Source organism: Enoplosus armatus, chromosome 11 (assembly GCF_043641665.1).
Source record: "Enoplosus armatus isolate fEnoArm2 chromosome 11, fEnoArm2.hap1, whole genome shotgun sequence".
In the NCBI taxonomy this organism is placed as follows: Eukaryota; Metazoa; Chordata; class Actinopteri; order Centrarchiformes; family Enoplosidae; genus Enoplosus; species Enoplosus armatus.
Genome location: NC_092190.1, coordinates 11,075,037 through 11,097,967, shown reverse-complemented (window position 1 = coordinate 11,097,967; position 22,931 = coordinate 11,075,037). Strand labels below are relative to the sequence as shown.

Sequence of the window (22,931 nt, the reverse complement as noted above, 5' to 3'; positions counted from 1 at the left end):
AAGATATATATATATATATATATATGTCCATAATCTTTGTAATATGGAAAAGCGATTTAAACATTACAGTGTTTTTAATCCAACCGTATCCGTCAAGTGTCCTTTCTGCCAGTTTTTTCATTGTTACCTGGAATGTGAATGTTCTCACACTGTGAGGTATTTTTAAGAAATAAAATAAAAAATCTCCACATATGCCTTTCATGCTGTTGAGCAAATCCTTCGGACAAACACATTTTTCCACATAAGATTTGTTTGGTTTTTAATGACTTTAGCCTACTGGAGTTGTCACCTGCATGTCCGTGTGTTTTACTTTGAAAATATACCGGAAGCTGGACTGTTCCGCTTGAGAGTTCACCTGGATGGTGGTGTCAGTGACAGATTCTTTTCCTGTGACAGCAGGAATATAAGATAAGGAATACCTGTAAATAAGTCGGCTACATCCAGTAGTTCTGTCTCATAAATGAAACCAGTACCGATCAAAAGGTTTGTAGTTTTGTAAAACACGTTTGCAGTCTGCAGATACGACAATACAATAATTGTTTTAGATGAAACTTATATCTTCATATTATTATTTTTACTAATTTATTAACACTTGAAATGATTCAAAATGTGTTTAAAATAAAGCTTTATGTTCACCACTTGATGGCACTGTTCACAAGAAAATAGACACAAACAGCACCACCAAAATGTGGTGTGTGTGTGTGTGTGTGTGTGTGTGTGTGTGTGTGTGTGTGTGTGTGTGAATAAAAAACACGAGGTACTACAGGGCTTAGGTTAGGTTCCTCCATGAAAGTCACACCTTGTGTTGATGTGCATATTTTTAGTTAGAGTTAAAATACATATTTACTATACATATTTGTTTCATCCAAATATTCCTCCATTCTGTCAGCAACGTTTCATTGCTTAGCATGTTTTAGTAATCTTTATTTAAAACATTTTTAACTGTAAAAACCATGAAACAATGTATTTCTTGGTTCTTAAAATTATACCGCTAAAGGATAAACATAGTGATTGACTCCTAGTATTTGAAAATGTCATAAAGTGATGTGAAACATAGAACATGCACGCCAAAACAAAATCAGTTTTTTCTTCACTTTTCCTTTTCAACCTTTCCCTCAACAACAATACTGTCCTGTTCACAGAGGCCTGTGTCATTGGCACTCTGAAGCCGGTGTTATTCTGTGTATGTGTGTGTAGGACTTCATGAGTGTCACACTGCCGTGGTGCGACACTCCCATAGGTAAAACACACTCCTCTGTCAACACCCCTCGGCCAACGTCCCAGCACATCACTGTGGAGATAACTTGGTTCTTGTTGTCCCGCCCCCCAGTGATGAAGAGTTTGTTATTACAGGCGGCGATGGCACAGCTTGCCCTCTCCCCGAGACGGGTCACAAGGGACCAGGAGTCTGACAGAGGCGAGTAGCAGTACATGGCATGCATGGCGCCACCTGGGAGCAGACAAAGAATTGAACAGTAACCTAAGGTTAATAAATATATACACATATATATATATACACACATACAATGATTTGAGCAAGTTGTCAGCTGTAAGTAACTTAAGAATTAATTTGCAAAAACAGATAAACGTCATTAAAACGTAAATTTAACAGTTAAAATGAATAAACAAACACCAGTTTGATTGATATGCCCTTGAGTACACAAAACATGATTTAGGAAAATAAATAAAAAAGGAGATGAATGCTAGTGATCCTTTTTGAAGAGTTTCTGTCTGCACTACTTCTTCCACATTGTGGTCATCTTATTTTGGAATGAAACTCTTCATATTTATGATAAACACAGACACACATGTGTACTCCAAATTTAAAGCCACCAATTTACAGTGATGGAGTAAGAATTTAGATCCTACCTGATTAAAGATGTGCAACATGCAAAAAATAAAAACGTCCTGCCTTGAAAATGTAATTTCGGTAAAAGTCTGAAAAAAAGTCTTAAAATACAGAAAACTGTCCCCTGTGATTGTTAATCATGGATTCATGTATAAGTAGCATTTCACTGTTTTTGGTTGGTGAAGGTAAAGCTAATTTATTTTATGAGTTCTCAAGGTAAAAGTATCAAGTAAATGTTGGTGGAAAAAGTGTAATATTAGTAGTGGAGTAGAAGTTTAAAGAAACATGAAATTAAAATACTAATTTAAAGTACAAATACCTCAAATTTGTTCTCAAATACAGTAGATGTACTCAGTTACCATCCATCACTGCCAACTTACCTACTATATAGATGCAGTTCTTGAATGTGACTGCATTAGTGCATTTGGTTTCGATGGGAATGGGCGCCCGCAGTTCCCAGCAGTCTGTCCCAGGTTCCCAGCACTGGACCTGATCGGTTGCCAGCTTTCCATTCGGCCCGCCACCAATCACATAGATCCATCTGTCAAAGCTTGCAGCAGCAAAGGAGCTCACACCTACTGCAAGAGGTGTCACCTGCAAGTACAGCCAGAAAGGCATCCAAGTGAAGTAAATATGTGATGTATGTTGTTTAAAAACAGTACTTTGGGGACAGCAGAACCAAGCTGTAAACACAACATTGACATCACTTCATAAGTTGATATTGCGATATCAAGTGATTGTTAGCAAACAGTTTCCTATTTACAAGTGTAAGAGTAAAACTAAAACAACGACCTGCTCTGTGGTGCTGAGGGGAACTGCAGAGTCAGGTGATAATTGTCAGTGGGTTTGTCACTAGGAGCGATACCTTTCACATACATGTAGTTCACGGAACCTTTTTATTATACTACATAGAATATTGAATTCTTGAATGTTTACCTTAGTCCAGCGATTGTGAAAGGGATCATAGGCCTCTACACTAGCAAGTCTCTGGACTCCATCAAATCCACCCAGTGCGTACACCTTCCCCCCATGAACTGCCATCTTGTGTCTCCAGCGCCCAGTTGTCAGGGCCTCGATCTGGATCCACTTGTCTAGGGCACCATTATATTTCCAAACATCATGCTGTGTCTCTTTACCTCCTGCAACAAGGAGCATAAGAGAAAATTGTCACCTGCTGTGTAGACTACCTTTCATACCAAAATATCGACGTGCCACTGAATCTTCTGTAATGACTGTGTCTGTGCTCTACATTGGGCCACCCACTTATCATTCTGATTCAAGATGTAAAATCCCATGACCCAGTCTTAACTGTCACAGTGTAGCCTACGTGTTACAGAACAGTTGAAGTAACCATGGCTGAGGTGTCACTTCCTGGTTGGGAAACACCTAAAACCACAAGAACTGCTGCTGCAGATGATGTCACAAATTCTTTTTGTTTTGTTCAGTTGTACGCTACGGACTTACTGATTAAAACATTACATTTAAATAAGAGAAGCCTAGAAACATCTACAACAACCTGTTTACATGATGAAGATGCAAGAAAAATGAATACTCGATGAGAGGACATATAGAAACCATAACTTGGCAGATACATAATCAGGAGACGGTGAATAGTAACCACTTTCCTCTGCACTGTAGAGGTTCACGTATTACATATTACAGTGACCGAGCCTTTCTATAAAAAGACATGAATACGTGACTTCTCTCACCAGATATGTACACTTCATTGTGGAAGGTGATGCAAGCAAACTCCACCCATTTTCTGTTTTGGGATTCGTCCTCCATCTCTGTGATTGGCAGCCTGGCAACCTCCAGCCTGCTGCGTCTAAGAGGGTCCAAACAGGTGACAGTGGAAATGAAGCGTTCATCTTTAGTGCAGCCTCCGATGATCAGAAACACCTCTGATAGAAAGTGCCGCACACGGGGTTTGGTTCGTTCAGAGACCACCTATAAACATGTTATACATATACAAAGCATCTTGAACAATAAAACAATGAAACGCAGCAGTGATTTAATTACAAAAGACGGTAGCCACAAAAAATATCAAACTAAAAATATGGAACATTTTAAAGGGTAGAGGATAGCTTTTGCCACTGGTGGACGAAGTGATGTTTCCAAAATAGCATGCCAGTATTTTGTAAAACAACTCTTCTGATGTCAGACATGACAACACATTTTTGGTGTTCCCTGTATACTGACCTCCCTGCCGGAGAGGTGATAGGTGCGGGCCTCTTGCAAAAAAGGAAACGCCTCACTGCAGCGACGAATCAGTTCATCCGACTCCACTTTTTCTACAAAGTATGCAGGCTCCAATAGAGGTAGTCGCACATGTGAAAGCAACCTGGCCAGTAAAGGATAGCGTTCTTCCTGCTGGGCTCTCACCCACCGCATGAGTGCCTCAAAAACACACTCCTCACACCTCACATCAAGGTCATCCCTCTGCAGGACCGTCTCCAGCGACTCTGCTGGCAGCTCCAGGAAGTCCTGCTGCTGGACTACCTGGGAGAACTGAGAGGTGATGTAGTCCTGAGCCCTGGTCTTCAAGGCTGGCAGGGCATGGCTTTCAGCAAGATTCAGGATCCCAATACAACTCTCTAGGTGCAGAGACTTGCTCATAAAGGCAGCACATGCATCCACCACACGCAGGAACTACAAGAGAGGCATTAAGGACAGCAGGGGCATTACTGATGAGCAGTACTAGAATTTGTATGCAAAACTGAAATTGACAAAACAACATGAAAATGTCTTGAAATCCATCTATCCTTAACAATAACTGTGTTCTGCTTTTAATTCTTTGTCGTAATTGAATTATTTTAGCATTTTTACTGTTTTTGTTTACCGATAATCACTTTGAAACTCTACTTAGAAAAGTGCGATACAAAATCATACGAAATCATTATAACATGCATATCCTCAAACTGTACCCTAAATCTTAATCTGATTGTAATTCTAACCTCAATCCTAAAGTAAGGCCTAACCCTAAAACAGCCTGTTGAAGAAGCGAGTACCAACTGTAATGCTTGAACTTTATCTTCAAAATCAAAAACTCAAATTGTTTAGTCACAAAAATGGAAGTATAGGAACACAAACCCCTGCCTCCCCCCTTATGTGGCACAGCTGCATAGTTAATTTAAGCCTGTATGGAAAACTCATCCTGAGTGTAAACAACTGGGCAACTTTCACTTCCCTCTTTGAGCGACTCATCTCTTACTCAGTACGGTTTTAAAAAAAAAACAGCCTCAAGTGAGAAGATCAGAACAATTTGAAGACTTTAAACACAGGTCTATGACAGCAGGGTCATAGCGCTGATAAAAATCATCCCTGTGATAGAAGCTGTCTCTGAATGTAAATAAATCAATGATGTTTTACATTTGTCATGCTTTTTGCTGCTAATTCTGTACCGCAGTGCAATGTGACAACTGACTGCTAGTAATTAATTGACACTGAATTAAATTGCCATGAATATCAACTATATTGTATAAACAGTAAACAGTTGCTGTTGGGTTAGAACGTCATGACTTTTATTCTGTGTTTTTACTTCCACTGAAGTCACACTTAGAATGAGAAAGCTATACAACTCTGTTAAAAACCCTTTCACACAGAATTGGATCAAGTCAAAAATATATCAAGCTAAAGATAAAATCTTTGTTTTTGCTGGTTGATTTACATTTTGAGGATATTAGGATTTTATGCAATTTTTGGTGTGATGTGATTGCTGCTGATAATGTGCTCAAGATTTCTGATACACAGAAGGAAGTCTGTGCATCAGATGATGATTGTACAAAGTAATCGAGTATCTTCTTTAGCATTTATTGTAAGTAACTATCATTTTACCTGAAACTGACTGGCGGCCTCCAGTACTCTCTGGACATTTGAGTGTGTGAGGAGGGCTCGGCTGGTGTAGGTGTACTCTAGGAGAGAGCGCATCGTCCCACTGTCCAACCCCTTTATTTCCACACACTCCTCATGACTCTCCTTCAGACCACTGCAAAACATTGCCCTACACAGAAAACAAACATTCAGTCGGTAAAGCCAGCAGCACTGTCAGAATGGAGTTAGCCAAAATTAGATTAATTTTACCTGAAGTACTGACTGGCAGCAGCGAGTATGGCTCTGTGGCAAGGGAAGTCATGTCCCTGAACACACAGCACCACATCGGTCAGTTCTCCGTTCACTCGTAGGGTCTCCATTCCTCTCTGCAGTTCCACAGGTAGACCTCCATCTTCCCAACGTAACTCACTTGAGCCTGTCAGGTTCTCTCTCTCCTCATCTGGGCTGGAGTCATCTGCGAGTGGCAACAAGGGACAGTCTGTAGTCCTCTCCAGTGAGTCGCTCATCATTCACACAGGTAGCTCTTCATAAACTCACGCTTCACAGAAGAACAGTATGCAGCTGCTGTGGGTGCACCTGCACTAGTAAAAAGACCCCTGTGGTTTGCGCTTGCAACAGTTCTGTCGCTTTGAGATGTGGATTTGTTTTTTCCTGTCGTCTTCATACTTCCTATTCCTGTTCTGAGAGGAACATGCGTATGTAGCAATGCTTGTTACTAGACTTCCTCTTCTTGTGCTGAGTAAATTTCCCCTAAGTTACTCAATTTTCTCTTTTCTTCTCTTTTCTTCTTGTTTCAGAACCATATCTCTTCCACCCGACCACACTAAATAGAGATGACTGCAAATAACACTCAGCGTCTTCTCATCATTTTAAGCGTTTGCCCTTCCCTCATTACCACCACTAAGATTCCCCTGAGCAAAGCCCTTATCGTTTAATGCAGTGGTTCACAGCCTTTTTGGCTTGAGACCCTTTAAAGTGACGCAGTGTTTACTTGTGACCCCTTTGCAGAGGTTGCAGATGTCTATTCTCAGGTTGTCTTATATAGAACTGTTTTTAGAGGCCTGAAGAGGTAAAACAGTCCAAGCACAGATAAGAGAAAAGTTGGGGGGGGCACAAGTTTTGTCGCACATTTATTTTTCTTAATTGATATCCACAACAATATATAATCAATTACATATTCACTATTTTTATTATATTACTATGGAAGTAGTAGTAACATATTTACCACTATATTGCTATATTACTTCATCATTACATCATTATATAATAATATTATAGTACTATTGAACCCATATTTTTATGGTATATCATGGTATTATTTTCCATTTCCATAATTATTATATATTATCAAATCATATAGGATTGGATAGGATAGGATTATATTATATCTATCTACTTTAATGTATTATAATGTATATTGTATTTATTATTCATACCTATACATATGTATATTGCGCTACTGGATTTCTTCTGCACAAATATTTGCACAATTTTCTTATTCAATTCAATTCAATTTATACAGCGCCAAATCACAACAAAAGCCATCTCTAGACCGACTCTTTATAATGTTATTACGGAGACCCAACAGTTTCCACCATGAGCAAGCACTTTGACGACAGAGGCAAGGAAAGAGGCAGAGGAAGAAACCTCAAGCAGACCCAGACTCTAAGTGGGCGGTCATGTGCTTTGACCGGTTGTGTTGGAGAGACAGACAGACAGACAGACAGAGAGATAGAGAGACAGACAGACAGACAGACAGACAGAGAGAGAGAGAGAGTGAGAGACAGACAGACAGACAGACAGACAGAGAGAGAGAGAGAGACAGACAGACAGACAGACAGACAGAGAGAGAGAGAGAGAGAGTGAGAGACAGACAGACAGAGAGAGAGAGAGAGAGAGAGAGAGAGAGAGAGAGACAGACAGACAGACAGACAGAGAGAGAGAGAGAGAGAGAGAGAGAGAGAGAGAGAGAGTGAGAGAGAGAGAGAGAAGGGGGGGGGGGGGCGCAAAGACACAGACAGACAGACAAGGAGGCAGAGATGTATAGCAGCACCAGCAGTAGCCATAGCAACTGTAATTATAATAATAATGGAAATATGACTGATAATAATAGTTACAGCTGTAATAATAACTGAAATATGATTACTAATAGCAATAACAACTTTAATAATAACAGAACTATAGGAGCATAACCAGGGGCTGGTCCAGGCAGGCCTGAGCCAGCTCTAACTATAAGCGTTATCAAAAAACAAAGTTTTAAGCCTACTCTTAAAAGTAGAGAGTGTGTCTGCCTCCCGGACCCAAACTGGGAACTGACTCCACAGGAGAGGAGCTCGATAGCTGAAGGCTCTGGCTCCCATTCTTATGAAGTCTAATGTATGGTAATGTATGTTTTGTATATAGATTTCTAATGACATATTTCTAATTTCCTTGATCTCCTATTTTATTTGTATTTATTTAATTCATATTGTTCTTTATCTGTCTCATCTGATCGTATCTTATCTCTTTCAAACATCTCTGGAAAAATAAAAGACAGAAAAAAAGAAAAGAAAGAGAAAAGTGTACTATTTCCCCCACCTCGGTCCTACACCCCAGAGATGTCCAGCCTGTCGGTTGTCATCTCTCTTGTCCTTCTCATGAACGGATACATCATTTCTGTACGCTTTCAACTTCTCCACTAAGTGGCACTATTGCCTCACTGGTCTACAACACCATTCAAACATAATCCAAACGTGTCCGAACTTATTTCTTGTTTCAGTGTTTGCCGAAATAGGTCGAACTTGGACCCAAGCTGTTTCCTAGCAACGCAATTCAACCGCAGCCCCTTTTATCTCGCGCACTCGTAACAGTTTTATCGGATTATGGAAATATATTGTTAATCATGCAAATGAATAATCGAATTCTGTAAAACCGGAAGTTACACATATATTACCGTGAAATAAAATACAAGAAAAAAAATGGATGTAGTTTTTCCTAAAGGCAAAGCCCTTACAGACATGGAGGGGTGTCGATCTGTGAAGATGCCGATAGAGTGCATCACCTGCCTGCAGCAGAGGCAGGAGCCGACAGCATCGCTCCACTCCACATTACTCCAGCTATGGTTCAGCTAACATGAGCGCCTCGTTTCTCGGTTAATGGGTTGATTTCTGCCCAATTGATTTTGTATCACATTTTGGTGATGGTGTCAAACCATGTGACGTACACGAGCCCGAACGAGGACAATGTGATTTTTTTTCCGACCACAGACTTATACCTAACCCAAATCACACCGCAAGTAGATCTAGGACGAAACAAAACTGTTTGTGACTGTGGGTGTTTTTTTTTTTTTGTTTTTTTTTTTTTCAAAACTTCGCTACAAACCACCAACACATTTACATACAGAATATGTAGCAATGATAAGTACATTGTGCTTCAAGTGTATGTGTGGTAGACTATGCAGGAACTATTTCAGACTTCCTCTTGGTGTACCTGCAGGAAGCACTGAACACTTCAGTGTCTCTGTAAAGGCACAGACAGATTTTCACACAGGCTTGGTCACAACTACAATGATTTGAACACTGCGTTACTTCTGAGGCAGGTTCAGGATGATGTGTTCCCTGCAGTCCTTTTGGGGGGCCAATTTGCTCTTGTATTTGGGGCTATTTCTGCGCTGTGGTAAGTAGTAATTCTTCTTGTTGAATTGGTTTCTGGTGAGCGATCATGCTGAATGAAACAATCTTAGAATATTGGCTACTTACTTTGTAAAATATATGCCCTTGTTGAAAATAAGAACAGAAAAGAAAAAGTAGTTTTAGAGTAAATGGAGCCATGTAACTTGGGCCTGTTGAGTGCATTTTAAGAGGAACATAGTTATTTGTGCATCTGTCATTATGTCCATATTGAACACACCACTAATAAATAACAAGAAATAATAATAACCACTAATACATGTACATATCAAGCTAAATTTATCTGATAAATCTAAAATACTGACTGTGTTTTTCATGTTATTCACTCTATCTTTTAAAATAACAATTTAATTGATTTAGGCAAACTAATTATTGGCAAATAATTTCATAACATTATATTACAATAATCACTTCCTTTCTTTTGGATGAAGATCAATGTCCTTTTCCATTATTTGCAGGCACTATAATTATCCTCATGAATGTTTATATTGAATACTTTTCTTGCAATGTAACATAACTAAGCTACGTAGTTTTGTTTTACCTATCCATGCAATACTGAAACAAAGGTTGGGTTAGGGTTAGTGTGCAGCATTCTTATAAAACATGACTGACACTAAAAGTTGCAGTGGTTGTGTTCAGCTGACTTCAACATCTGTGTTTTGTCTGTGCTTCACTCAGGGGAAGCCAGAGTGAACACTGAAGCACAGACTGGGCCTCTGTATCGTGTGGTGGGCTCTCCGCTCTTCATCTCCTGCAATGTGAGTGGCTTCGCCAGCGCCAGCACTAGAAAAGAATTTGAATTCCGTATTATCAAGGCTGCAAATCCAACATTTGAGATCAACATCATCAGCACCAGTGACCAAACCTTTGCCTATGCCATGTATTCTAACCGTGTGATGAACGGGGAAATTACTCTGAAACATGTGTCTTCAAACTCAGTCGTCTTTGAGATACAAAGCCTAGAGAAACGTGATGAAGGGGAATATGACTGTTCTGTGATCAACCCAGAAGCTGGCTATGATGGAGCCTACAATGCTAAGACAACAGTGAAAGGTAATCAGTCACCATTCTACTTTTGAGTTTTAAGGCATACTTTTTAATGTAACTGCATTGCTGTAATGTAAGATGGCAAAAAATTTATTACTTTCATGTCTTTGTGTCTGTTTCTGATGTGGTGCCACAGTGATTGACAACTCCCTAAGTGTTTCATCACCTGCCTCCACCTCACTGAGCTATAATGAGGGTGATGTTCTCACTTTAACATGCCAAGCCTCCAGCAACACCGTCCAGCACACCCATCTGTCTCTTGCCTGGTATCTCCATAAAGACGGCGAGGACAACGCACAGCCTATCATTTCTCTGGACAGAGATTTCACACTGAGCCCAGGCCAGGGGTTTGAAGGGCGTTACCAAGCTGGACTCATAAGGTTAGATAAAATGGGAGAGGCCACGTACAGGCTTAAGATGGCTCAGCTGAAGCTGTCAGACCAAGGCAGGATCTACTGCCAGGCTCAGGAGTGGATCCAAGATCCTGACCGCTCCTGGTACACTATCGCACAGAAGAGTGCAGGAGAAACTGTCCTGAATGTCAAAGGCAGAGGTTAGAAGTAGCTATCATTTAACTGATTGTATCTTTTTAATAGAACATCTTGAGTCGACACAGTTATCTCTGCTCTTCCTCTACGCAGTCATTGTGGCTTCTTGACAGGATGTGAGTGTCTATGTTTGTCTCACTGTGCTTATTTCTTGAGTAGTGATGGTGCCAGACACGTCGTCTCTGGTGGTGAGAATCTTGGCACAACCGACAACTCTGCAGGAAGGGCAGGAACTATCACTATCCTGCAACATAGACACACAGAACCTGGAGGAAAGGTTCTTCTCTGTAGCCTGGCTCAGGGGAAGTGTTGTGCTGGCCCACATCGGCCCTACAGGCATTCTGTCTGCGGGGCCCGAGTACAGCGTGCGAGCGAAAGAAGGAGAGCTCAGGGCCGCCCGGATAGGGGACAGAGATTACAGTCTCATGTTGCAGCCTGTCAGAACCGAGGACCAAGGAGAGTATATCTGCAGGGCATGGCCTCAGGACAGAGGCCAGGGTGGTGCCTTTACAGAGGGAGCAGCCCAGGACTCCAGCCCCCAGCTGGTCAGCATCTCAGTCACAGGTCAGTCAGCAAGCGAGCCCATACTGACTCAGACACACAAAACATTTATTTAGGGTTTAATTTTCTTACCTGTGTGATTTACCCAGGATTTTAAGTTTTATCTTCTTCATTTTATCTCTTGTAAAGGATGATTCAATTTTGTGTTTTCTATTATTATCTTCTCAAACACAACCTGTCTGTTGTCCTCATCTCTTCACAGAAAGTGGGCTCTCAGTTGAAATGCAAAACACTCTGAGTGTTAACGAAGGTGACAGGCTGAAGCTCACCTGTAAAGTGAATGGGGTCAAAGATCAGCTCTCCGTCACCTGGCAACACAGATCAACACCCTCATCAACAGCCATCTTCACCAACATCATCAGTCTAAGTCAGGAGGGTGTTATGGAAAAAGTGGGGGAGTTTGTGAGTCGCAAAGTAAAGGCAACGCGTACAGCAACTGACACCTTCACCCTAGAGCTTGATGAGGTCACACCTTCAGATGCAGGTGTCTACCAGTGTACTGTGTCTGAATGGAAAATCAATAGCAAGACCAAGAGCCAGTCACAGACTGCCGCTGTGACAGTTGCTCCTGCGGGTAAGATATGTCTCCCTCTGTCTGAGTACTAGTACAAATGAATGATGAAACCTGCACATTGAATCTTGTCACATAGATGATTTGATTACTCTCTAAAAAAGGTTTCACCATATCTGAAACTTCTACACATTTGTCAATTTTTGCCAAATGAATGGCAAAGCTAAGGATGTGGATCTTGGTCAGTCTGCCAGTAGGGCTGTCCGTCTGTCCATCCATCCAACAGCTTAGTCCAGAGTAGGTCAGATTGCCATGACATTTAAGATCATGGTTCCCAGAAGATTATTCCTAATCTTTAGACGACCCCTCTGATGTTTCCTGTAGTACCACCATCAGGCCAAAACAGACATATCAAAATCACATTGTAAGATACTTCCTGAGTACATTCATGCTCCACAGAGGAACCTTTTCCATTTGTGCACTGCATGGTCTCCCCTCTTGTGCCACCTCAGGTCAAAATCTTAAGTTTGCACTCAAGACATTTCAAAACCCAGTAGGCAGATTGCCATGACATTTGCACAATCATGCTTCCAAGAGGAAAATTCATTTTGATTTTAACCAGCACAAACTTTGCACTTTGAGCCTGACTACAAGTAAAGCTCATAGAAATCTACAGGATGGTTTTTGTTCTGTCCAATACGTTTGTGTTGTAAGGTGTAATGAGGTTCACTTCCAAGCCTTTAGACTTGAAGTTTTGTGCATTTGTTGAAATGACACAAAAGGATATATGTGTTAAGACTGCTTAATGCTTTAAGTCATATGAGAAGACAAGTATGTTGACATAGAAATACTTGATATTTAATACATGAATGGGTTTGGTTTTTTTTATACATTTAAGGACATATGAACCTTTTCTTGTTTTAAAGAAGAAAATGATAATGTGAAATGATGTACAAAACAATAGGTGTGAGAATAAGCTAGAGAAGAGAAAAACTCATTTTCACATCCCTTTTTTACTTTTGACACTTATGATCACTTGATGTTTTCATGATGAGCAACTTCTCCTTTCTTACTCTCCACTGCTGACTATTTTGGATTTGTGTCACAGATTCGTTTGTGAAAGTGTACCTGATAAGTCGCAACAACGTAGTGACTGTAGGAGAAAATGTGGAGTTGATGTGCAGGGTCAGAGGGCCACACGTACCAATAACACTGACTTGGAGTCTGCAGCGTGATACCTCAACCCTAGATAACATCCTGACACTGTACTCTGATGGTGCCATCAGCTGGTCTGGAGACCAGCACCGCTACCAGCTGAAAGTAGAGACGAAACAGAATGAAGTCGTTCACTTTCTGCTCATCAACGGTGCGAGCCACAGAGAGGCAGGAAGGTACCAGTGTAGCGTGTCTGTCTTCCTGGAGAATGTACACAAGAAGCTGCCTCCGTCCAACCAGCTGGCTGTGGATGTGAAGAACCCAGGTACCACCAAGATTTGTAAGGCTACATGCCATCTTTGGATGAAAGCTGCACTATGAATGTCTCTTTGTTTCTTACCATACATGACTTAATTTGTCTCCCTCTCCTAGTGAGCAAGCTTGTTCTCACCTCCACCCCGGCCTTGACAAGAAATATCAACACTGAGATAGAAATAAAATGCTCAGTTATCTCAGAACGCTCTGCGTCCTCTCGCTACGCTGTCACCTGGATGCTGCTGCAACAGGCAGAAAATAAGACCATTGCAAGCTCGGACCTGGACGCCCTAGTAACATTTGGACCCAGGGTAGAGTTGAGCCACAGCCAGCGAATCAGCATGAAGCGCACTAAGGGCCCTAGTTTTGAACTGAGTATTCGGCAAGCTCGGATCTCAGACACAGGCTCATACATATGTGAGGTGGTGGAGTGGCTACAAGATCCTCATGGTGATTGGTATCAGCTCCCACCAGTGTCCAAAACTACAAAGCTAACAGTTGTTGAGCCTGGTAAGTTTGTGTATCTTTAATTTGATTAAGCACTTAACATGTCATGAACAACATGCAGCCCATACCATTTTTAAGGCCCAGAAAACCTATTTTTTCAACAAGCTTCATACTATAAGCAATGAGGCTCTACAAGAACACATTATATTCTGGCAAAGTTCAAACAATTTTTCACATTTGTGTCCTTTACTTTCTTACTGATTTTGTGGCTGGGGTTAAAAGCCTTCGTGAATTACTATTTGACCCTTTTTTCCTTTTCATGTTCTTTTAACAAAAATGATTTGCCCTCTCTCATTCTCCAGCCAATGACCTTCGCTTAGATAAGAAAGAGCAGCCGCTGTTTGCCAGGGAGGGAGACAACGTGGAGCTCAAGTGTAACATGATCTCAGGCGCACCCAGTCCCTCTTTTTTCTACGGAGTCTCTTGGCTCTACGCTGGACACGAGTCGTCTGTCCCAATTGTCCTGGTGGAGCTTGATCACACGGGCCTGCTGAGTTACCCAGAGAACCAGGGGCTCAGAGGCCTGCAGGGGCGGCTTCGTCTCTCCAGACCCACTCAGAGCAGCTTCTACCTAGGGATTCAGAAGGCCCATGACGGGGATAGTGGGACCTATCAGTGCCAGGTGGAGCAATACCAGCTGGATCATGAAGGCCACTGGCAGCAAAAGGCCTCAGACAGCGCTGGCCCCATCGCAGTGACTGTAAATGTTGCAGGTATGCAAGCTTTATTAATGTAGGTGTGTGTTTGCATGGGTGTTTAAAGGCATCGTTTTGGGAAATTTGCTTTAGAGTTAGACAAGAAGATTAATACGATGCTCATGTTTGTTTGGTACTTGTGAAGCTGCCGTGAGCAGCCAGCTTAACTTAGCACATAGACTGGAAACAAGTGGAAACAGCTAGTCTGGCTCTATCCATAGGTATTAATGATGGCTGCCCAGTTCCAGGGCTCTGATATTGTGCATGCTCACTCACTGACAAAATGTTGCACTGTTCCCTTAAAACTTGCAATAGGTAGTACATTCATATTACCAATATCATGTGATGGTGGGTATGTTTGTCTGCATGCATTTTCTTGTACTGCATAACCACACATGCTCTCAACAAAATAACCACTTCTCTAACTGTGCTGTCATATGTTTTGTTCTAGTGGTGATGTTGATGCTTTTATACATTTTGTTATCTCTACTTTGTTACGTACATCTGTGCTACGTGTTCTGCTCTTTTAGTATTACAAACTTGTTTTGTTGTGTTTTCTGTTTCTGTAATAGGTAGGCAGGCTTCCCGGGTACCTATTCATTTAACTTAAAGTCCCATTAATTGGTTTGACTTGTTAAACTAAAGCTGAATAAAACATGCCGTTTTACCTGTGTGCTTTTTCACAGAAAAAAACCTGTCCATTGTAAAGAAAGAAGGGGAGTTGAATGTGAGCAGATCCCAGGATTTTACTATCCCCTGTCATATCACCAAACAATCCAGCAATGAGTCTGAGTTCCAGGTCACATGGTTTTGGCAGAAAGAGACAGAAACTAAACAAGGGCCCATATTTGTTGTGTACCGAAACTCCACCCTACAAGACAGCTTTGTGAAGGGTAATCATCTAAGATTTGGCCACCCTTTGCCCAACCAGTTCAGCCTTACAGTCTTGAAGCCAGGTCCTGAGGATAGTGGCGTGTATTTCTGTGAGGTAGAAGAGTGGCTCCCATCTCTGTTTCATGGGTGGAGGAAGGTTGCAGTGGAAAAGTCAGGATACTTGACTGTCAATGTCCGTGCAAAAGGTAAGCACATCTTAACGTGGTTAGTTTCTCCCAGAAAATATCAGACATTGAAAACCATGTTAAATGTGTATATGGATACAAGCAATGCGTTTCTTTATCTTCTTCTTTGCAGAAGATGCCAACGCCGTCTCTGAGCCAGAATGCAAGTCGGGTACCTGGATAGGGATTCTCATAGCTATTGTCATCTGCACACTGTTGGTCATATTGCTACTGGTGGTGAAGATGTGCCGGAGCAAGGGAAAGAAGGCCAGCCAATCTTTCTGGGCACAGCAAGTCCCTCTGAACATCAAACCCAGTGCAGAGGAATGAAACTCATAGACCAGAGGAGAAGAGAGGAGAGGGAAAATGCACTCATATGTTTTATGTGCCATGTATCCAATAGTGTTTTAGAATTTTAAAAAGTTGCACTGTAAATATTTGTTATTCATTTTTATTCAAAGTTCAATAATTCTTGTATAAATTAATCTGTTGATAATGTTCCATTAAAAAAATGTTTCAGTGTTTTACTCTCTGTGCAGCTGGGAATAATTTTTTGCCTTTATGAATTAATTAAATTCATTAAACCTTTAAAATTAAACAGGCACTTTTCATTTTAGAGCTAAAACTTCTTTGCATAATCACCAGCTTCTTAGCTGCCTGCAATGGACAGTTGAGCTAGGCAGCAGATCAACTTTGTGGCTTTGCACCTACAAAGCAACAGACTCTGACTGACAGTTTCCTTTTTATGTGGCAACGTACCAGGCAGCTTGATACAGTCTTTCATGGGGAGAAGTCAAAGCATAGCATGTCTTAGGGAGCAGCTAAGCACGAAATGTGGTAAGATTTGAAACTTTTCTCAACCAGGAAATAGTCTGTGGTTGTACAAAAGGACAGGATGACGTGGATGTGTGGTCTGCAAATCTGCTGAGATGTGAGTGTGACGAGCATTTGTGTAGACAGTCACAGCATTCTTGAAGAGGTTACATTTGTGCAATGAAAGTAGAAGTCAGCCAATGCAAAGATTCCTTTTACTGCCATTACTTGTCCTGCTAAAAGTTGCCCATTGTTTTTGATGATGACCACATGTCATTCACATGTGATTCTGGATGAACAGTTTCACTTATAGATGAGACATGGAAGCTGTGGAAGAGTGTGGGAGCCTGTGCTTACTGAATGTGTGTTTGTGCACAAACAGTCCATCCATAATTTAACAGTGAAACATTTTTCATTGTTTTGGCTCTAATCCAGCACATTGGATTTAAAATTAAACAATTACTATGAGATTAAATGTCTGACTTTCAAGGGTGTTTCAGGGTTTTCACATCCATAATGGTTGAACAATCTAAGAATCGTCACTTTTCTTATACATGGTCCCATGATGTAGGACAATGCAGCAGATCAAAGATCCTAAATACACAGCCAGAGCATTTTGGGCTTGATGAATGGTTTTGATTGGCCAAGTCAATAACTTAAAACCATGTCTTCCAGTTCTTGAAGACCAGACTGATAGTAGAACCCACCTAAACAAGCAAGAAGTTGAGATGCCTGCAACCAATTTTACATATATGAAATTGTCCTATTTAATGTTGGTCCCCTAAATTGCGGCTACAAATCCTTCATGGTTTGTCTGATGTAGTTGTAAGCACCGTCAAAGTAAAGATTAAAGTCAGCACTTTAACTTGAAAGTCGAATGTGCCAAAACAACAAATGTGTTACTGTCCAAATGCTCACAGGCTGCACTGTGCTTGTATTTGTTTGCACATGAATGCACGTCAGATTCGAAATCTGCTATAATGCAGTTGCTGCATTTTAACAGATGTTCCTACTCAACAAAATTGGTTGCTGGAGAGTAATCAAATCAAAACTATAGAAGAAGAAAGTAGTGCCTCTCTCTGTCTCCCTCTCTCTCCCCTCTCTCCCTTTCTCCCTACATCAGCCCTATCAATGTTTAACACCCCATCTGTGTAAGAGACAAGAATAGAATCCATTTCTTGCTTTCACTTTTGAGGAAACAGGCCTAGACACCAGATTACTCCCATACAGAGAAAGGCTCTTGTCCGAGGAGTGTGTACCAGTTATGTACAACTTAAGGTAAAACTAACAGTGGTTTTCCGAAAGATGTGAGAGACTAAAAGTTCACTGAGGACCTTTAAGGCAGGCTGTAGTCCTCTCAGCCCCAGAGAGATGCTATAGCACTGTCTTTGGTCTTGAATTATACCAGCCCTTCACAGTCTGGTGGACTGGCTCCCTCTTACAGCCTCCCTCTTAACTTTACTGTAATTCCACTCCTGTGTGTTTCCATGGCAATGCCTGTCAGAGCAAACAAAGAAACATTGAATTTGGGAGGCAAATCAATGCTGGTGTCTATGCGGCACAGACTATGTAACAGGGACAAACTTGAATGTACAATGGCAGCCATGCTAGAAACTCTCTTGTCATGCTATTCACCTTAATCAAGTCTGAAAATGAACATATTGAACAGTCATATCATCAGTTCTTGTTTTGACATTGGATTCAGTGTAGCATGTAGCTGGATGCTTTGAGCTGGTTATCTCCATTGCTATGATCTCACTCCAGATCTGATTTGGCATCAGCTTGATGCTCTGTCCTTCATGTGCCATGAATGGACTAGATTTATGAAAGCCAAGTGGCCATTGTTCCATAACATCTTGAACTGCAGCTCATTAAACAACAGGAGCTTGAATTTTGGAAGTGCACACACATATAACCACTTTTTTTAATTATTATATAATAATAATAATAATAATAATAATAATAATAATAATAATAATTTATTACAGCAGTATAGATATCTGAGGTTAAAGAAACAGCTACTTGTTAATGAAAGCGAAAGAAGGTTACTCATCTGACAGCAAAAGCAACCTCAATCTGCACACCTGTCAACTGGTGAATCACAGGTGTCGTTAACAGCATTGATGGGTGTGTTCCAAGTAGGTATCCCAGTGCCAGGAACCTATTGTGCATGCTGTCTGTCTGGTTTATTGACACACCTAAATGGCACGGTGCCATCATTAATGTTATTAGTTTCACCTGTGCATTGGTGACCTTTCCTCTAGTGCCACCATAAAGTTTACAGTTTAGTCTTTTTGTAAAATGTCTGGACAACTGGATTTGGTACAGGCATTCACGGTAAGCAGAAGAAAATGCTAAGGAATTTGGTGAACCCCTGACTTTTTCTCTAGCGCCACCAGCAGGTCACATGTTTCACTTATCGAGTGAAATATCTCATCATTTACTAGATGGGTTGGCACAACATTATGCACAGTCATCCATGGGTTCCCAGGACATGAATCCATCACCTCTAGTGCTACCATGAGGTTGACAATCTTGGTACAGAGGATATAGCAGATAAATGTCTTAACTATCGGATGGTTTGCAATGAACTTCGGTACAGAAATGCATGTCCCCCTCAGAATGAATTACAATAACGCTGGTGATTACTTGACTTTGTATCTAGCTCCAGTACCAGGTCAAAATTTCAATTTGTTAACACCCTAAACTAAAATGGTGAACATGGTAAACATTATATCTGCTTAAACATGAGCATGTTAGCAGCTGACTTTTAGACTCTGAGAAGTCAAAACGTCTTCTATTAGAAAGGTCTGTTGTGGTCTAATATGCATCCTGTCTGTTACTGTTGTCTGCAGCTTAAGACTAAATATGTCTCTGCATGTGTGTGCATTTAACAGTGCCCTGTCAAAGCTATTTCACACACACACAAACACATACACACACACACACACACACACACACACACACACACACACACAGTAAACAGCACAAGTGATCAAAGTTAGCCGTCAAACCTCCTGAAAAAGAGGATAATGTGTCCTGGCAGGGGTAGGGGCGACACGAGGGGAGAGAGACACTCAAACTACCATCTGCACGAATTACGTAACGCCTCTCCTGAAATCTGAAAGTCTTCTCAGAACCACTTCTTGCCTCCTCTCACCTCGGCTCACTGAATCTCTCTGCTTATACCCTCAACTCCTCTCTACTCCCTCATGGCCATGTCTTGCCTTTGATATTCCCTTTTCTCACAAGGAGAGGACACAGGCCTGACAGAACAGCCTTCTGTTCCTCACCCGAACTATAAACTACATGGTTTTTCTCTCTCTCTCTCTCTCTCTCTCTCTCTCTCTCTCTCTCTCTGTCTCTTTCTCTCTCTCTCTCTCTCTCTCTCTGTCTCTCTCTCTCTCTCTCTCTCTCCCTTTCTGTCTCTCCACATCAGTCTTATCATCTGTCAGCACTAGAGGGAGCTATTGATAGCCAAAAGGACAGAGACATATAGTAGTCAACAAGTTAAAATAGAAAGGGGTGAGTCAGAGTGCTTCAGAGTTTGTCTTCGCAGCACCCAATCTAAGACTTTGAAACTGTAGATTCCTTTCTCTGCCTTCACTTGTTGATATGAGCTCCCTTGGCGAGTAAGTGTCAGAGAATAGAGGAAAAACTGCCTACAAAGTTGGACCGAGACACACAGGTGGGGAGGCTGGAAGCCAGTGTGTGAAGGTGACACAGCAGACTACACATTGTCGCCTAGAATAGCAGCATTTGAGAAGAGTCGAAGCAAACTGAGCATGATTGACAGCCACGATCTTTTTTCACACAAAGAGAGAATTATCTCATTTATCCAACCGCACCCCAACACACAACTATATAGACACGCAAACTGTATACAACTCGCTAAACTGTAAAGAGCTGTCTTCTCTTTCTTGTTGAGGCCTGATTGTTATCCCTAGAGACAGCGCCGGCTGGTAGAAGGAGCTGGAGAGTCCAAAATAAAAACAGCTTAAATGGTGCAATATGAAGTAATAGCCTGTTCTGCTCCCTGTCAAGGGAGCTCTCAAGAAACTCTGAGCTCCCATTTTTTTTCTCTCACAGCTGTACTCTCACATGCTGGAACTGCATAGATGAACACCCCAAAGCTGCTTTATCTGTGTGCCTCCTGTTATGATAATGTAACATACTAATATGCATGCATGTGTCTTTCATGTTTGTGTGCTTGACTGCCTACATGTGTATGTGCATATGCTGTCGCTGCTACCTTTAATCATGCTTGCAGTATGCTGTGTATGTCCCCTGATGGAAGATGGACAAAAAATGGAGAGGTTGGCGATGAGTGCAGATTTCATTGTAACAGCACCATGAAGCATGTACTGATTCATGTGTCAAAATGAAATCAATCTTGTTTTTTTGTTGTTGTTGTTTTTTTTTTAATAATATTGTGCCAGTAGGCACATGAATAAAACAATGAATCTTAACTGACTCTTGATCGAGCATATTTCTCCTTTGTCACTCCATCTCTACTATCCTCCATAGACCTCCTCCATTTAACAAGACAGCAAAGACATTTCCATCCCACTGACAAACAAGAATTTTCGTTTTGGGATCAAATTCAACATACTTTCCAGAGCTGATCAAATGAAACAAACACACCATTGGTGCTTCTTTACAAGACTGCAGGGGCTTCTACAATGAGACTGCTGCTGTCTTGTGGTGCGAGCCTGGCTGCTACTCATGGTCGTTATCGTAACTGTCATCATTCAGAAATTCTCTTTAATAAATCATCTGGAATTTATATCAAAGAAATACCAGTGACAGTAACATGTGCCCAATGTGAATAACTGATGATATAAACAACTAATGCAGTGGGAGGTGCCATGCATCTGGCTTGCAGATGACGTGCTGGCGAGGGCAATCTGAATCAAGCATCACTAAGGAGGAAGAAGTAGCATGATGTCTGAGATGTCAGCTGGAGCACGACTTTTTAATTTAGCACAACTGTGACTTCTGACTGAAGTTGTTGGTGTGAACTTTCCTGGGTGAGAAAATGGGGAAACAACGGTTAAGCTGGTTTTAACACTGTCTGCGTACAGTTTGACGTTATCTGATTTTCATACTGACAGAGCTGCTGCAGAGAAGAGGCCTCTTAGCCGCGGGATGAGAGCGGAGGAAAATGTCAGCTGCTTCCAAAACATTCGTTCATCGGTATCTCAGAGCAGGGCAGCAAATATAGCTCTGCAGCTATCAGGGAACTCTATCAGCAGAGGCCACGCAAGCTGCCAATCAGCCAATACATCAGCCCCCGGCACTGAAGGCTTTCCTCACACCCCGTGCCCATCAGGGTCTCGCATCCGAAATGTTTTCCTGGAGGGTAGAGAGGGGAGAAATGTCATGGTCAGTTTGACTTTAACCACACTACACCTTGTTGTTACACATTTTGAGAGGGATGAGATTGCTGCCTCAGTTTTGCTGTTAGCTACTAGGAAAATCCGACATAATTCAGTGTAGAGTCTGTCTTTGTATCTTCCACTTTATTTGCAGCCTGTCTGCCTGATGTTGCTTTCAGCTAATTATCTTCTATGCCACCTATTTTATTTCTATTTTACCACATGTTACCCTTGTTGCCTGTCTTGCGTTCATTTTTCCTTCTTTTAGCATCCAGAACTCAGCCATGTATGATTCCATTATATACACCTACACCACTGTGAAACTCACATTTAAGATGTATGTTCTTTTTCCAATACTGTAGCCTTCAAATTGTCATGGTAACACCATATGCACAATGAGAGCAACCTGAAATCAAAATTAAAATAAACTTTTAGTTGCCTTTGCTGCTTTAAACCACTCTATTCCAGCCATTGTGGATTATTGTGTTTTCCTGCGTCCCAAAACAATGCAGGCAAATACAGTAAGACAGAAGTACAGCTCAAATCAGACAGAACCATCAAACAAACAGAGACAATCTTATTGTGTTTGCTGTTTTCTTTAGTTTACTTCTGCACATTTGACAATGCCACCAGGACACCACCGTCCCTACTGGAGTGGGATAATTGTGTTTTCACAAGCACAAATGTTTTTGTTCTCTGCACCAGCATGTGTACATCTGATGATTCTTCTGCACCGTCTGCGCAATATATTCACGCCACAATGCCAATTTTGAAGGCTGTCTCGCCCATGACTAAGATAGCTATGCAAGTGAGATGATGTCTTCATTAGCAGTGGTTTAGATGCTGTCAGCGCCCCTCCTCTTCCTCAGTCACCAGCAACGACGCTCTGCTGCGCCCATCAGCTCCCATCAGCTCCCATCAGCCTTTCTCTGCGTGTGAGGCGCTCCCCCAACTGCTGTCGCACTAACTCATGTTGCTAATTAGCTGACAAACAC

The 22,931-nt window shown here is 41.5% G+C and overlaps 2 protein-coding genes across 2 annotated transcripts; one reads left to right on the top strand and one right to left on the bottom strand.

Annotated features, from left to right (window-relative positions):
- Positions 1-769: 769 nt before the first annotated feature.
- Positions 770-6,249, bottom strand: klhl6 (kelch-like family member 6). The gene is made up of 7 exons (XM_070914674.1): positions 5,930-6,249; positions 5,684-5,849; positions 4,049-4,498; positions 3,559-3,796; positions 2,786-2,988; positions 2,230-2,443; positions 770-1,450 (listed from the first exon to the last, which is right to left on the bottom strand). The coding sequence occupies exons 1-7, from the start codon at positions 6,187-6,189 to the stop codon at positions 1,152-1,154; spliced, it is 1,830 nt and encodes a 609-aa protein (XP_070770775.1). The 5' UTR covers positions 6,190-6,249; the 3' UTR covers positions 770-1,151.
- A 3,015-nt stretch (positions 6,250-9,264) lies between these two features.
- On the top strand, positions 9,265-16,243 carry LOC139292260 (immunoglobulin superfamily member 3-like). The gene is made up of 10 exons (XM_070914529.1): positions 9,265-9,334; positions 10,027-10,401; positions 10,532-10,948; positions 11,103-11,507; positions 11,707-12,078; positions 13,124-13,495; positions 13,603-13,995; positions 14,295-14,705; positions 15,374-15,766; positions 15,879-16,243. The coding sequence occupies exons 1-10, from the start codon at positions 9,265-9,267 to the stop codon at positions 16,073-16,075; spliced, it is 3,405 nt and encodes a 1,134-aa protein (XP_070770630.1). The 3' UTR covers positions 16,076-16,243.
- Positions 16,244-22,931: the final 6,688 nt, after the last annotated feature.

What these genes read in the sequence shown, in the direction of transcription:
- klhl6 (XM_070914674.1), bottom strand. Translation starts at nt 6,189, where the DNA reads ATGATGAGCGACTCACTGGAGAGGACTACAGACTGTCCCTTGTTGCCA. An exon ending in TTCACAATCGCTGGACTAAG is followed by an intron (nt 2,444 to 2,785) that starts GTAAACATTCAA and finishes CTGTACTTGCAG; the next exon opens with GTGACACCTCTTGCAGTAGG. An exon ending in GAACTGCATCTATATAGTAG is followed by an intron (nt 1,451 to 2,229) that starts GTAAGTTGGCAG and finishes GTCTGCTCCCAG; the next exon opens with GTGGCGCCATGCATGCCATG.
- LOC139292260 (XM_070914529.1), top strand. Translation starts at nt 9,265, where the DNA reads ATGATGTGTTCCCTGCAGTCCTTTTGGGGGGCCAATTTGCTCTTGTAT. An exon ending in CCTGAATGTCAAAGGCAGAG is followed by an intron (nt 10,949 to 11,102) that starts GTTAGAAGTAGC and finishes TTTCTTGAGTAG; the next exon opens with TGATGGTGCCAGACACGTCG. An exon ending in TGTGGATGTGAAGAACCCAG is followed by an intron (nt 13,496 to 13,602) that starts GTACCACCAAGA and finishes TCCCTCTCCTAG; the next exon opens with TGAGCAAGCTTGTTCTCACC.